We start from the raw sequence: 13,430 nt of genomic DNA, 5'->3' as shown, positions 1-13,430 counted from the left end.
GTAATCTTAATTCTAAATTATTTTATATGAGCTTTTTTATTATTGTCATAGCTGTTATTATGCTGCTTGGGGGTTGTAGTTTCTTAAGTATAAACAAATCTGCCAAATGTGCTTAAAAAGGGAACTCAAACTTTAGAAAATGCTAGAGTTAACTGTGATATAATATGGTATGACTATGAGTATAATGACTGAAACTGAGTGGAATATAAAAATGATGGGATGCAGTATGGAATTGTTTGTTCCCAACACATCTCGCTTGTTAGTACTCATGGCACAAAACATTTTGTACAGAAGGTTTGTGGCAGATTCTGCAAATATTTAAAGCTCAAGTAATCTTTTGAATACTCAGATGTACCACAGAAGATGCTTAACTAAGTTGATAAGCAGAGATTGTACAAGTAGTTATCACTGGACCTGCCCATCTGTTATTCCTTCAAAAGGTGCTCTTATATTGTGTTCATATTTCTTTATAGGCTGCAAAATTGGACAGCTACTTGGGAAGTGTCTTTTGTTATTTAGGTAACTACTACAGAGACATTGCTGGAGACAAAAGTAGAGCTCGTGGTTGCTATAAAAAGGCTTTTGAACTGGATGGAACTGATGAAGAATCTGGAATAGCAGCTGTAGACTTAAGTGTGGAACTTGGAGACACGGTATTGCATATTCAGGGCCTTGACTAATGGGTGTCTTGATTTTCTGTTAATCCTGCTCTTTGAGCAGCCACTTGAGATTTCTTCAGTATTTGAGAATAAGATCTCAAAAAAAACCCCAGATATTCTGTCATTGCTTAGCAGTTTTCATAGCTGGATCTGCTTCAACTCTGTGCTTCAACTCTGATTTAAACCTATCTGGGGAGAAAGGTGGGGGAAGCAAGCATAACGTTGTAGTCATCACATACGTGATTCAGAAGATGGGAGGATTTTTTTCAGCAGGTTACATGAAGAGAAAGTAAGTTTTCTCTTCATATTTAACTTGTGCCATTTCTTTCTCCATCCTCCCCCTTGCTCCTTTCAGAAAAAAAGCACACAAAGTCATCGGAACATTTTAAACAAGTATTTCTTACATAGCATTGTATAAAAAGTTCTTAGTCTGGTATTACAGCAAGAAAGCAGCCCACACTTTGACAGACTATTGGAATATCTGGAGAAACAGACTGAGTATCTGACTTACTGCAAAGACATGTAACCTTATCTAGTTAAAAAATCAAGTTGCCTATTTGCTAAGGCATATACATAAGAAATAATCACATCTTCAGATGTGATAATTTCCTCCTTTACTCTGCCACTCAGCCTGCCAGCTTTAAAAAGCCCATGTAATGTTTCTTCATTACAGTAACTAACAAGTTAGACAGTTTAATGGTTTGCTAGATTTGGGAGTATTCTTCTTAAACAATAACTTTCTTCTTTAGATACAGCTGTTTACTAATGTGGCATTTTTGGTGCTTTGTTAGGATACCGCTCTGTCAATCTTGAATGAAGTAACTGCAAAAGCAAACGCTGCTTCAATAAAATGGGCCTGGCTTCATCGTGGACTTTACTACCTCAGAACTGGTCAGCCGTCACAAGCAGTGGCTGAGTAAGAGAACTCGTGGTTGGTTTAAACTGTTTTCTGTAAATCCCTGTAAAACAGTCTTTGATCTTCATGATTTTCGAAATTAAATTAGCTAATCACAAGATAGCCTGTACTACACAATGGGAAATGGGTCTGAGCAAGCTGCATCTATCTCCAGTTCTGGAATTAGCACGATGCAGTTTTATCATGATAGCAGTGATCCATGCTAACAAGCCTAGTGACAGGCTTGTCATAGACACTATAACACTGAATAATGAGCCAAAATTAGTTACAATGCCTAAACTTTTATAATGTGTTCTATGAAGATTAAAACACTATTATGCAGTTTCTAAAAGTTCTATATAATTGTGTGGTTGTGTTCTGATAGTATATAATGCAAAGAAATAATTTGTTTTTGTTAACTTATATCACATTTGATTTAAATAAATTAAATCTTGATATCTTCAGTTTGCAGGCAGCTCTCAGGGCTGATCCAAAGGATTCCAACTGCTGGGAGTCTCTAGGGGAGGCTTACTTTGGCAGAGGTAGCTATGCAACAGCTCTAAAAGCCTTCAGGAAGGCCAGTGAACTGAACCCAGAGCTTGTATACAGCATTTACAGAGCTGCGGCAGTTGAGCAGATTCTAGGCAAATATGAAAATGCTATAGCTACGTATCAAGAAATCTTGAAGAAGACAGAAGAGTATGTGCCCGCGTTGAAAGGTAGTGTGTCTGAATCTGAAAATTTTAGGTCTTTCTCCTTCTATCTTGAGTTTCATGAAGAGGCTCTGATGTAGTTAGGTCTGCCTACGTAAAGGACAGTCTTGCTGGTGTAGAATGCTGTGATTCACATGTATGAAAGAAAGACTATAATAGCTTGTAAACATATGAAGACTGTTAAACCATGATGCACAGAAATGATTATTACTGTTGCAAGTAAGTAAAAAAGGTAACTATTCATACGTAACTACCAAGCCAAATGGGTAGAGGCATTGAAAATTGATGTAGTGGATGCCAGCTGATGATGCTCAGCTTCACCTAAGCAGTCAAATACTGTGTATGGCTGAACAGGCAGTGGAGTTGGGCTTCTGTGTCAAAAAGGTGGGCTATATTTATTTTCTGCTGCTGTTCTTCCTGACTTTTTTTTTCTCACCTTTTCTGTTAACCCTGGTGATTCCGATCCCTGTGAGCTCCTTCAACTGACTAAAAATAGTAGTGAGGTATCCAGAGAGGTCTTGCAAATGTTAGATGTGGCAGTTGGTAGGTTACTTTAGTATGTATTTGGGAACAGGCTAGAGTGGTCGAGCATGGAGTCCTGGTGATAGTGAAAGTGAACTGTTGATCTCAGTTTATATAACATGGGGAGTATATAACATTTTGATAGCCAATTAATAGCTCATAGAATCATAGAATCATAGAATATCCTGAGTTGGAAGGGACCCTTAAGGATCATCAAGTCCAACTCTTGACACCGCACAGGTCTACCCAACAGTTCAGACCATGTGCCTAAGTTCACAGTCCAATCTCTTCTTAAATTCAGACAGGCTCAGTGCAGTGACCACTTCCCTGGGGAGCCTGTTCCAGTGTGCAACCACCCTCTCTGTGAAGAACCCCCTCCTGATGTCCAGCCTAAATTTCCCCTGCCTCAGCTTAACCCCGTTCCCGCGGGTCCTGTCACTAGTGTTAATGGAGAAAAGGTCTCCTGCCTCTTGACACCCCCTTACGAGGAAGTTGTAGACTGTGATGAGGTCCCCCCTCAGCCTCCTCTTCTCCAGGCTGAACAGGCCCAGTGACCTCAGCCGTTCCTCGTACGTCTTCCCCTCAAGGCCTTTCACCATCTTCGTAGCCCTCCTCTAGCTGTTTTGTTCACGTTCTCAGTGCCTCTTAGTCTTCAGGCATTCTCACCCTATACATCCATCTGAAATCAAGTTTTTTGCTGCTTGGTTCTGGTATGAATTTTTATGTTGCGTTCCTTCTGTAAAAGGCCTTTAACGTTTGGATGAGTGTAAGCTGATATACAAAATATACACAAGTGTGCTTGTCATACAGTTTTGATCAAAAAATAAACAGTTTCTGAAATGAGCTGTTAGAAGTGTAGTCTTAAGGCAGATGAGAGAACATACTGATGTTGCTTGAATGCGTCTTTTCTGTGCACTTTTTATTTGTGTTGTTGAATAGTAAGTTTATTCACCTTTGCTCCAGCATTTCTCTTCATTTATAACTTCAGGGAATAAAATCAGTTTTATAAATCAGTTTTGCTTTTAGATTGGAGCTTCTTGACGTCTGAAGAGCTTATGTCCTTGGGACTTCTGTGTGGTCAATACAAACACCTAGTGAGGGCATGATAAGAGTCTCACAGAGCTGCATCTAGTTCATATGGTCTGCGTTTGTCACAATGTTATTGATGTTAATTGTTTGCCAAAATCTGCAAAGAAAGATGGTACCTACTATGATTATTAGTTTGATATAAATAGAGGGGACTAAAGCATGAGGAATGTAGATTCAGAACTGTGAAGAAAATGCTGAGAATGAACGAGGCTCAAATCCAGTGACTTATTGTCAGACAGAATCACTGCAGATACCAGCAGTGTAAAGAGGCAGTATCTTGCTGTTTCTGAAATAATACAAATAGTGGTATTAGATGTGGTTTCTTTAATTGCATTTATTTCCATATGAAGTAAATTCTTAAATAGGATTAAATAGTTGTGGTTTCAGGCAGTTCTAAAAAAAACTTCCCACTTTTCTTACCTTGGTATTATTTCTTCTTTTTGTATTTGGCAATGATTTGATAATGTTTTTGACTGAAGTGTGAACTGAATATGGCTGTATTTGTCAGACTTACCAGTGCAGAGCACCTCTCACATGAGTGCTGTAGTTAATTCTTGAAAACAAACCCAAAGTTTCAATACTATATTTTTTATAATTACACAAATTTATTTTAATATTCAGATTATTCTACAGTTCATGCTACTGGGGAAGGGGTAAAAGCAAAGTCTCTCTTGTGAGCCACAGAGTTAGTTTGGTTGTGGATTTTTTTGATCAGGCATAGTATATGTAGGGCATAAAGCATAACATGGAGCAGTCTTTCTTCATACAACCCCACCTCCTTTATCAAGTAGTAACATGGAAGCATCTGTTTTCATAGAGGATATTTTGTCTTTCTTTCAGGACTTGGTGAGTGCTATCTCATGCTGGCAAAATCAGCCCTTGATAAGTATCTTGATAGGAGGGCTGTGGAATACATAGAGCAGGCTCTTGAATTTTTTACAAGGTTAGTACTAAACATTCTGTTATTTCATTTCCACTGGACTCATGGTTTGAAGAAGAAGAGTTAAGTGTTTGAGGAGTTTCAGTTACACTAAATCAAATGGAGTGGGCTTCTAATGTAGAAGTGTTTAGTGAAAATGGTTTGAATAATGCATTGTGGACTTAGGCTGCTAGAGTGAATGGTAATTAGTTTTCTTTTTTGTGTTTAAAGACACAGAGTCCTTTGATTATAACACAAGTGTGAAGTCGCACACAGTTCATTTCAGCTTTCATCCTATGTATATGGGTAGAAGGAAGGAAACTTCTCCCAAAAATGGTGGATGAGAGGCAGTTGTAGCTTACCTTCCTCAATCTTACTGTTTTGCTTATCAGACAGAATGCTTTAGTGGCCTAAACTGAACCCTGGGATAACTGTTGGTATAGGAGAAGGTCTGCTAGGTTTCTGCAGATGTCTCATGTCTTGCAATATAAATGATAATGTTCTGAAATACAAAAGTTAGTGTTGACAGCTGATGTTTTGATAGATAACAGGTAATTTTCAGAACAGACTCTTCGTCTCCACAAAATTGCAATACGTTAGCATTTTGTAGTTTCTCTTTTTATGATTACTTTTAAGTTTTTAAAAATACAGATTTAGTAGCAAGAAAACAGAATAATAATAATTAAAAAAAAAAAAAAAAAAAACAAGCAGCCCATCAATTAATTAGAGTTTGTGCCACTATTCAAAGTGGTGAACTTTCTTTCAGGAAAGAGCATTGCAGTGTCTGAACAGATATTTTGTGGGTTTTCTTAAATATCAATTTACAGGGCAACAAAGCACCGTCCTGATGTATCTTCCCTTTGGAAACTGCTTGGAGATACCTGTACTACTGTGCATGTTATTTCACCAGCCAGAGTGAATATTCAAGTTCTAGGATTGCTTCTGGGTAAAAATGAAGGCAAACAGATGCTGAAGAAAATTGAGCTGCTCAGACTGGGAGGAAGGTAATAATTTTTTTTTTTTTTTTTTTACTGTCAAGTTCTTCTACATATCTGTGCACAGTATAGAGTCTCAAATGTTCTAGACTATATTATTTCTAGAAACTGAAACAAATGCTGATCTTTATCACCTGGATATTTAATGAAGATTAATGAGGAGGTAAAGAGGGCCTCATGCTTCTTTCAAACTATACCACTCATTTAAAGGTATGATCCCTGGATTGCTGCAGTGGCTCTCAACACTTCCTTTAGGACCTGCTCTTCTTGGTTCTGTCTCCAGAGCACGGCTATATCATGTCTGTCATTCAACAAATTGGGCTGCTCTAAATCACAGAATCACAGAATTTTCTAGGTTGGAAGAGACCTCAAGGTCATCGAGTCCAACCTCCAACCTAACGCTAACAGCCCTCCACTAAACCATATCCCTAAGCTCTACATCTAAACGTCTTTTGAAGACTTCCAAGGATGGTGACTCCACCACTTCCCTGGGCAGCCTGTTCCAATGCCTCACAACCCTTTCAGTGAAGAAGTTCTTCCTAACATCTAGCCTAAAACTCCCCTGGCTCAACTTAAACCCATTCCCCCTCGTCCTGTCACCAGGCACGTGGGAGAACAGGCCAACCCCCACCTCGCTACAGCCTCCCTTGAGGTACCTAAAAAGAGCGATAAGGTCGCCCCTGAGCCTCCTCTCCAAGATAGTACTGTAAGCTTTATGTCTGTATTTATTTCATACAAAACTGTTATCAATTTGGGCCCTAGTTATGGGATCTAAATTACATTGGAAGACGGAATTCCTTGTGCCTGTCCCTGGAAGCTCACAATAATAGAGCTAGAGATAAAGAAGTATTTACAGTTGTTTTCTTGTAGCCTCTCCTGTGGCTCCTTATGAGCTTTGTGCAGCTGGATGTGTTAGTTAAGACAGGCTGACAATGTACCTCCTTTGAAAATCTCAACAGTGATATGTGTAGTCAAAATACTTTGGAGGGAAAGTCAGATTAACTCTTAAAATTGCTGATGTTTGTTTTAATTAAAAATATGCATATTGCACCTGACATAACTTTGAAGTATTGCACATCTATAGTTTCACAAGTGGTGGGGTAATACAGATCAGGATGGATTCTGTGAAGATAGCTGTCTGAATGAAAATTAGTTGTCATAGGATTTCCATTCTTGTCTGGTTTTGTTTGTATTTATGCATATTTGTTTGGTTTAGGTTTTTAAGCACTCGAGTGTTTTTCAGCTTTCTGTTCTTCATGTTAGGGAGGCTCAGAATAATACGTGTGTGTGATTCATGTTTCTGTAGGTGTTACGGCAGAGCTTTAAAATTGATGCCTTTGCCTAACATATGGTGTGATCTTGGAATAAATTATTATCGACAAGCAGAGCACCTCACAGCAGTGGATGCTGACATGAATGAGATCAGTGAACTGCTAGAGAAATCTTTACAGGTACTGCCTGTTTTTCTGTTGCATTCTTTAAAGTTTAAATCAACTTTGGTGTTTCTCTGCCTAACCTCTCTGTCCTCAATAAGACCTAACCCTCTGGATAACTTAGTGCATAAAATCTTATTTTTTGATAATCTAGTAATTCAATTCACATTTGATTTTCTTTCAGTGTCTCAAAAAAGCTGTGAGGCTTGACAGCAAAAATCATCTTTATTGGAATGCACTTGGTGTAGTTGCTTCCTGTAGTGGTAAGTCTTTAGTGAGACCCCTAGCTGCATAATATTCTAAATTAGAAGGCAACTTAACTAATGGTGTTTATGAAATTCAGTTAGATCTAGCTCTCCTTTTTTTTCCTCCAGCTATTGGGAATTATGCTCTTGCTCAACATTCGTTCATCAAATCTGTTCAAGCTGAGCAAATCGTAAGTGCTGTAGGCAGCTGCCATCTGTTTCAAGTGGGCATTTGAAACTTTTCTTCCCCTGATGCTGTGTCATTTTTTTTTTAGAATACAGCAAGAACACATTGGTTTTAACTTGTATTTGTTCTCCCTAGAATGTTGTTGCCTGGACAAACTTGGGGGTTTTGTATCTAGCAACTGGAAACATTGAGGTAACTTTTTTTCCCATTTCTCAAATGTGGTTTCCCTTTCCACTTTTTTTTTTTTTTTTTAAGGGAATATAGTAGGGTGAAAGTGTGGGCTAAAAGTGGAGAGTGTACCTCTCAAATTCAAAAAACATACTTGCATTGAATGAAGTAAAATCAGCATCTTTCTTGAGTCACACAAATTAAGTATTTGTTCTGGAGTGGATGTAGTTAAGTGAACTTGCTCTAAATTGCTGAAGATTCTCTCCAAATGACTAAGTGGAATAGCAACTGTTCAGAAGGACTGAGAAGGACTAAATCAAACCAACTCACAACAAGTTGACTGGGAACTCTTTTAGTCACAAACCGAAACTTTGAGTTTCTGTTTTTCCTGTAGGTAGCTACTTTCTGCTCATTAATATGGCACATGACTTGCCATAGTTCTGTATAACCTTTAGAGCTTCTCTGAATAAAAATTGGAATACCTGTTAAGTGAAGTCGAGGGTTTTCATGCACCTAAAACTACATAATATCCTATTTACTGGTAAGAATTTCAGCAATTTTATTTAATTTCTGTAATGTGATGGTCAAGCTTTATTTTTAGTAAGAATAATTTAATAGTAAAAACTCCTTACTGCTAAGACATCTCAGGCTAGGACTTTGTTCACCTTGTGCCACATTAAGGGAAGAACAATGAACATGTGCAGCCTTGAGGGAAAATTATGACTTGTGGATGGTAATCAGTTTAACAATTTTCAGAATGTGTCAAACTGTTTACATGAAAGAAATGCAAATTTTGAAATCTGGATCCTAGGCTGATTTTAAAATATTAATTGTTCCAACAGTTAATCTAGCTTCTTCCTCAGAACAAGGAGGAGGAATTGTATTTGGAAGGGAGAGGAACTTTGATTTTCTAAATATTTTTAATTTTATATTTTACTTTCGAGAAGATAAACTGCTTTATTTCTGTGGGTGATATGTTGTTCTGTAAAGCACAGTAGATATTCTTTAGTAGTGACCTAATTTCATTGATGAAAATCTCCTCTAATACTACTGCATGTTAGCTACGAATACTCAAAAGCGATCTGTTACCATGCTAAACAGTTGAACAGCATCATTATCTTTGGTTCTGCAGCAAGCTCATGAAGCCTTCAAGATAGCCCAGTCTCTGGAGCCCACTTACCTACTATGCTGGGTTGGGCAGGTAAGATGTGAAAAAATCTTAACTGTGCGCCAAATCCAGTTGTTAGTGCAAGAGAAGTTTTACACTCTGTCCTAAGAATTGGCCCTTAAGCATGTTCTCATAGGATTTTAAGTAGAGGGAGCGGCTGCTTCCCCTGGGGGTGGATGGGACCCTTTGCTTCTGTATTGGTATATAATGGAAGCTACATTAATCATGTATCTTTATATAAATGTTTTTTGTGGCTAATGTAATTGTGAGTTGTATAAGAAATTATCTATTAAAAAAATCGCTTTTGTGCTCTGAAGCTTATTATTAAGTGTTCTTAACAAAGTACCATCTTCGTAAGATGCTAGCTATTTTGTCTTCTTCTGTAGGACTATCTCATTTAATGGCACTGTTTAACACACTTCTCAGTGTCCCCCTTTCTGTCTTTGCTGTTAAAAACAGTAAGTCTCTAATGTACCTGGTGCAAAAGCAGCTCTTACGTCCTGGGAGGTGCCTTCCTCCACCTACCGCTGTGGATTGGATGTGCTCCCACTGCTATCTAGGCCATCTGTGAATAGTAGAAGTACTCATGACTCATTTGTGATTGCTGTAGGTGCACTCAATAATCCCATGCTGTTGACCTGCTAATAATATCTAACTGAAACCGGATTCTAAGGAAGGACTACTGACATCATGTCAAAATTCAGCTCCCGTCATACGTTGTTATAAGTGGAACTAACATGCACAAGAAGTCTCTGTCTTGAAAAATGTAAAGTAGCTGCCCAACACATTAAGTGTCAAGTGCTGATGCCGTGGAGACTACTTATGCCCTCTTAGTAGTGTTCATTTTATTCTTAGAATTAGAGAGTGGTTTGGGTTGGAAGGGATCTTAAAGCTCATTTAGCTCCAGCTCCCTGCTGTGGTCAGGGACACTTCTCACTAGACCAGGTTTCCCAGAGCCCCATCAAACCTGGCCTTAAAAACTTCCAAAGATGGTGCATCAGCAGCTTCTCTGGGAAACTCAGTCCAGTGCATCACCAGTCTCTATTAAAGAATTTCTCCCTTACATCTCATTTAAATCTACCCTCTTTTAGTTTAATGCCATTACCCTTTGTCTTGTCCCTACACCCCCTTACAGAGACCCTCCACAGCTTTTCTGTAGACCTGTTTAGGTACTGGCAGGCTGCTGTAAGCTCTCCCTGGAGCCTTCTTTTCTCCAGGCTGAACAACCCCTACTCTCTCAGTTTCTCTTCATAGGAGAGTTGCTCCAGCCCTTTGGTCATTGTTGTGGCCTCCTCTGGGCCCTCTTCAACAGGTACATGTCCTTATCCTGGGGCCCTAGAGCTGGATGCAGTATTTCAGGTGGAGTCTCAAGAGAGCAGTGTATAATTTCATGAGAATATAAATTATTTTCATGTTAATTACCTAAGATGTGCCAGAAGTAATGTGTACTGAGGCTCTTGTCAATGTCATAATTTTTTAAGTACCTGACCACAGGAACCTTTGCTTCTCTGTAGGCTCTTGTTGCGGAAAAAGTTGGCAGCTATGATACTATGGATCTCTTCAGGCATACAACTGAACTTAGTATGCATGTAAGTGTAACAGTTATATTGTACTGAAGATTCTTTATGTCTAATCTTATGTCTAGTTAGGTGATGTATTTTTTTTTTTTTAAAAATAGGTTTCTTTAATGATGGGACAGCTAGAGTCTTGTTCCAAATGGGATTGTCTGAATTCCATGTTGGTGTTCCTGGCCTGTGCTGGCGCTGAATGGCAAGCAGTTATTTTGTTAAGTGCTTTAGTCCCAGTGGTCCAAGAACTCTGCTCCATAAGTTGTGAAAAAAAATTTCTTGATGTTCCACAGAACTGGACAGAGATCAAAGGCATAAACTGGAGACAAAAACAGGAAAGAACAAGGATACTGCCAGTATACTGGCAGATACTGCCAGAAAGACCCGGGATACTGCCAGGGTCCTAAGAAAGTGGAGGACTTTACATTGTCTTAAACTTTTCTTATTTGTCGTCTCTCCAGTGTGTCATAAGTGATACGTAAATATGAGAGTTCTTTTTGCCCGAAGGACAATTTTTGTTTGCAGCAATCCAGTTCAGTGTTTTATTGTACTGCTTAACAGTTATGTAGACTTTTAGCCAACATTGTGTTAAAACAAAGAATTACTATGATCTTTAAGCGTTTCAGTGTTACTTGAGCAGGTTTAATGACTCTCAATTTGTGTGTTTTTTATTTCCTGAGACTGAGGGAGCAAAAGGCTATGCCCACTGGGTTTGTTCAACACTGCAGGATAAAAGCAACAGAAATACTGAGGTGTATCAGTACAACATTGTTCAAATGAATGCTATTCCAGCAGCTCAGGTGGTAATGACCAAATATACAGGTAGGTAACGTAGATACCTCTCTGAATTGCCAAGCCTGACTAAGAGATGTGTTAAATGTCTACTTCTGTATACGGTCTGGCAGAGAGTGATTCAGCTGGACTAAGCTTTTATGTTGTAAATTAAGCAGACAAAATGAGGTTAATTGGTTACTGATTTTTTATTAATGCACCAGAACAAAATAGGTATGAGTTCTATCATTCCACCAGACTTCATTTCAGAAACTGAGCACAGTGAGGACCAGAGCCTTGTTATACTTGCTATCAGGTGTCTGGTATCTGACTTCACTTGAGTATATCTCTGTGTCTGTGCAGATAGCTGCTAGCTTTTTTGCCCATGTGCTAGATGTTAGGCTGTTTGTGGATGCTGTAAAACTTCATAACCTGAAGCACACAATAGTGTTAAGCTTCAGTAAGAGAAAGAAGACTTTCTTGGGCATGGTTTCAAGACAGCATGGCCTCCATGTTGTGATAAGCTTGTGTATATTTAGCCCAGAAGGTGGATGGAGCAAGTGTGGATTTTCTTTAATCTGCATCTCTTACTGTAAATATATCCTTGGACTAAATATGTCCATTGCTGGTATTTTTAGAGCTACAAACTAAGTTACAAGCACTTAAAATGAAGTAAGTGTGAGGAGGCATTTGTAAAATCCCTAAGCAGATTTCAAGAAAGGCCTATGTTCCCCTTTCTGGTCTAGGAAAAACTGTTAGAACTGAGATGACAACTGTAGCTATTGACAAGCCTTTCAATGTTGTAGTATTGAAAATAAATAAACCGTAAGGTTCTGCTAGTATCTTACTAGAGTCAGTACAAGCTGAGTAATTTAATATTTCATTACCAAAAAAAAAAACCACCACAAACCACAGTGAGCTGAAACACAGTGAGCTTAAAAAAATAAAATATATTGGATGCATCAATACCGTGTCATAAGAGTTGAAACACTTTTGAGCTAGCCTGATGTCATGTTGTGGTCTTAGTATCTCTTCTTTATTTGTTTGCAGCCTGTCAAGTAATTCCAGTGAGCAACTGACAGAAGCACTTGGCAAAGTGCTTTATATATGTGTGTGTGTGTGTGTACTGTAGCATCAACGTAGCAGTGTTTTTTCTAATGCTTTTCACAGCTCTTTCTGATTACATTCTCCTGTATTGTTAATTCTGATTTTCTAGAAAGAAATCCAGATGATGCATCTGCTTTCACGATGCTTGGTTACCTGAATGAGTATATGGATCTAAAAAGGCAGGCAAAAGATGCTTATGAGAGGTGGGTTATACGTACTGGAATGTTTACTGATAGAAGCTCCTTGTCCTCTTTTTCTATAAAGGCTTTTCTTTTCTTGCAGTAAACCTTATTTTCAATGTACTCAGCAGTACATTTCAACTAACTGTACTGCAAGGGGAATGTGAGGATGTTCTTATATCAAGTTTGGAAATGTAGAACACAAGTAACAAGGAAAAATAAAGTCATTCCAAGGCTGAGCATCTTACTAGGACATTTAGCTAATTCAGTGTATGGCATCTCTCTTTTTTTGTTTTTGTTTTTGTTGTTTTGGTCTCTATACTGATTAATGTGAGGGTTTTTTTTCTTTTCGAATGGTAGAGGAGGGTGGTGAAGGAAACCACATTTGGAGAGCATGTTTGGTGATGCATTAAACTTTGTAAGATTGTCTCTGTGCTTTCTGTGCTTATGCATAAAAAGATTTCTGTGTAAAACACTTGTCCATTCTGCTCTGAAAACTAATGTCAGAATACTTGTGTTATAGTCCTATGATAATTACTCTTAATTATGGTTATTTTAAGGGCCGCTTCATTACTGAAAAACTCTGAGGATACTGAGAAATATAATATAGCTATGCAAAACTATGGCAGATCACTGTGGTAAGTGTTTGTTGACATATTTATCCCAGCCCCTAGCTTCAGCTTTGGATGTAGTGAATGCAGTGCTGAAAAACTTATGTGAGGCCAAATGGCGAAAGGTCAACAGAGAAAATAGTTTATTAAACATCATTCTTAATTGTAGACAAGTCTGACTGAACTCTGTATGTTCTCCAG

General features: G+C 38.3%; 1 protein-coding gene across 1 annotated transcript in view; it reads left to right on the top strand.

Annotated features, from left to right (window-relative positions):
* SKIC3 (SKI3 subunit of superkiller complex) overlaps positions 1 to 13,430 on the top strand; it is a 51,014-nt gene that overhangs the window by 17,147 nt on the left and 20,437 nt on the right. The window contains exons 15-28 of the mRNA XM_082782929.1: positions 474 to 653; positions 1,451 to 1,575; positions 2,020 to 2,273; positions 4,719 to 4,821; positions 5,625 to 5,801; positions 7,099 to 7,243; positions 7,410 to 7,488; positions 7,600 to 7,661; positions 7,793 to 7,849; positions 8,958 to 9,026; positions 10,508 to 10,582; positions 11,242 to 11,383; positions 12,549 to 12,642; positions 13,179 to 13,256. Coding sequence (XP_082639055.1) covers positions 474 to 653; positions 1,451 to 1,575; positions 2,020 to 2,273; positions 4,719 to 4,821; positions 5,625 to 5,801; positions 7,099 to 7,243; positions 7,410 to 7,488; positions 7,600 to 7,661; positions 7,793 to 7,849; positions 8,958 to 9,026; positions 10,508 to 10,582; positions 11,242 to 11,383; positions 12,549 to 12,642; positions 13,179 to 13,256 — 1,640 coding nt within the window. The remainder of the gene's footprint in view (positions 1 to 473; positions 654 to 1,450; positions 1,576 to 2,019; positions 2,274 to 4,718; positions 4,822 to 5,624; positions 5,802 to 7,098; positions 7,244 to 7,409; positions 7,489 to 7,599; positions 7,662 to 7,792; positions 7,850 to 8,957; positions 9,027 to 10,507; positions 10,583 to 11,241; positions 11,384 to 12,548; positions 12,643 to 13,178; positions 13,257 to 13,430) is intronic.

This window comes from Aythya marila, assembly GCF_965140915.1.
Source record: "Aythya marila genome assembly, chromosome: Z".
Lineage (NCBI taxonomy): Eukaryota > Metazoa > Chordata > Aves > Anseriformes > Anatidae > Aythya > Aythya marila.
Note: the sequence above shows the minus strand (reverse complement) of the source record. Positions and strands in the feature narration are given on the sequence as shown.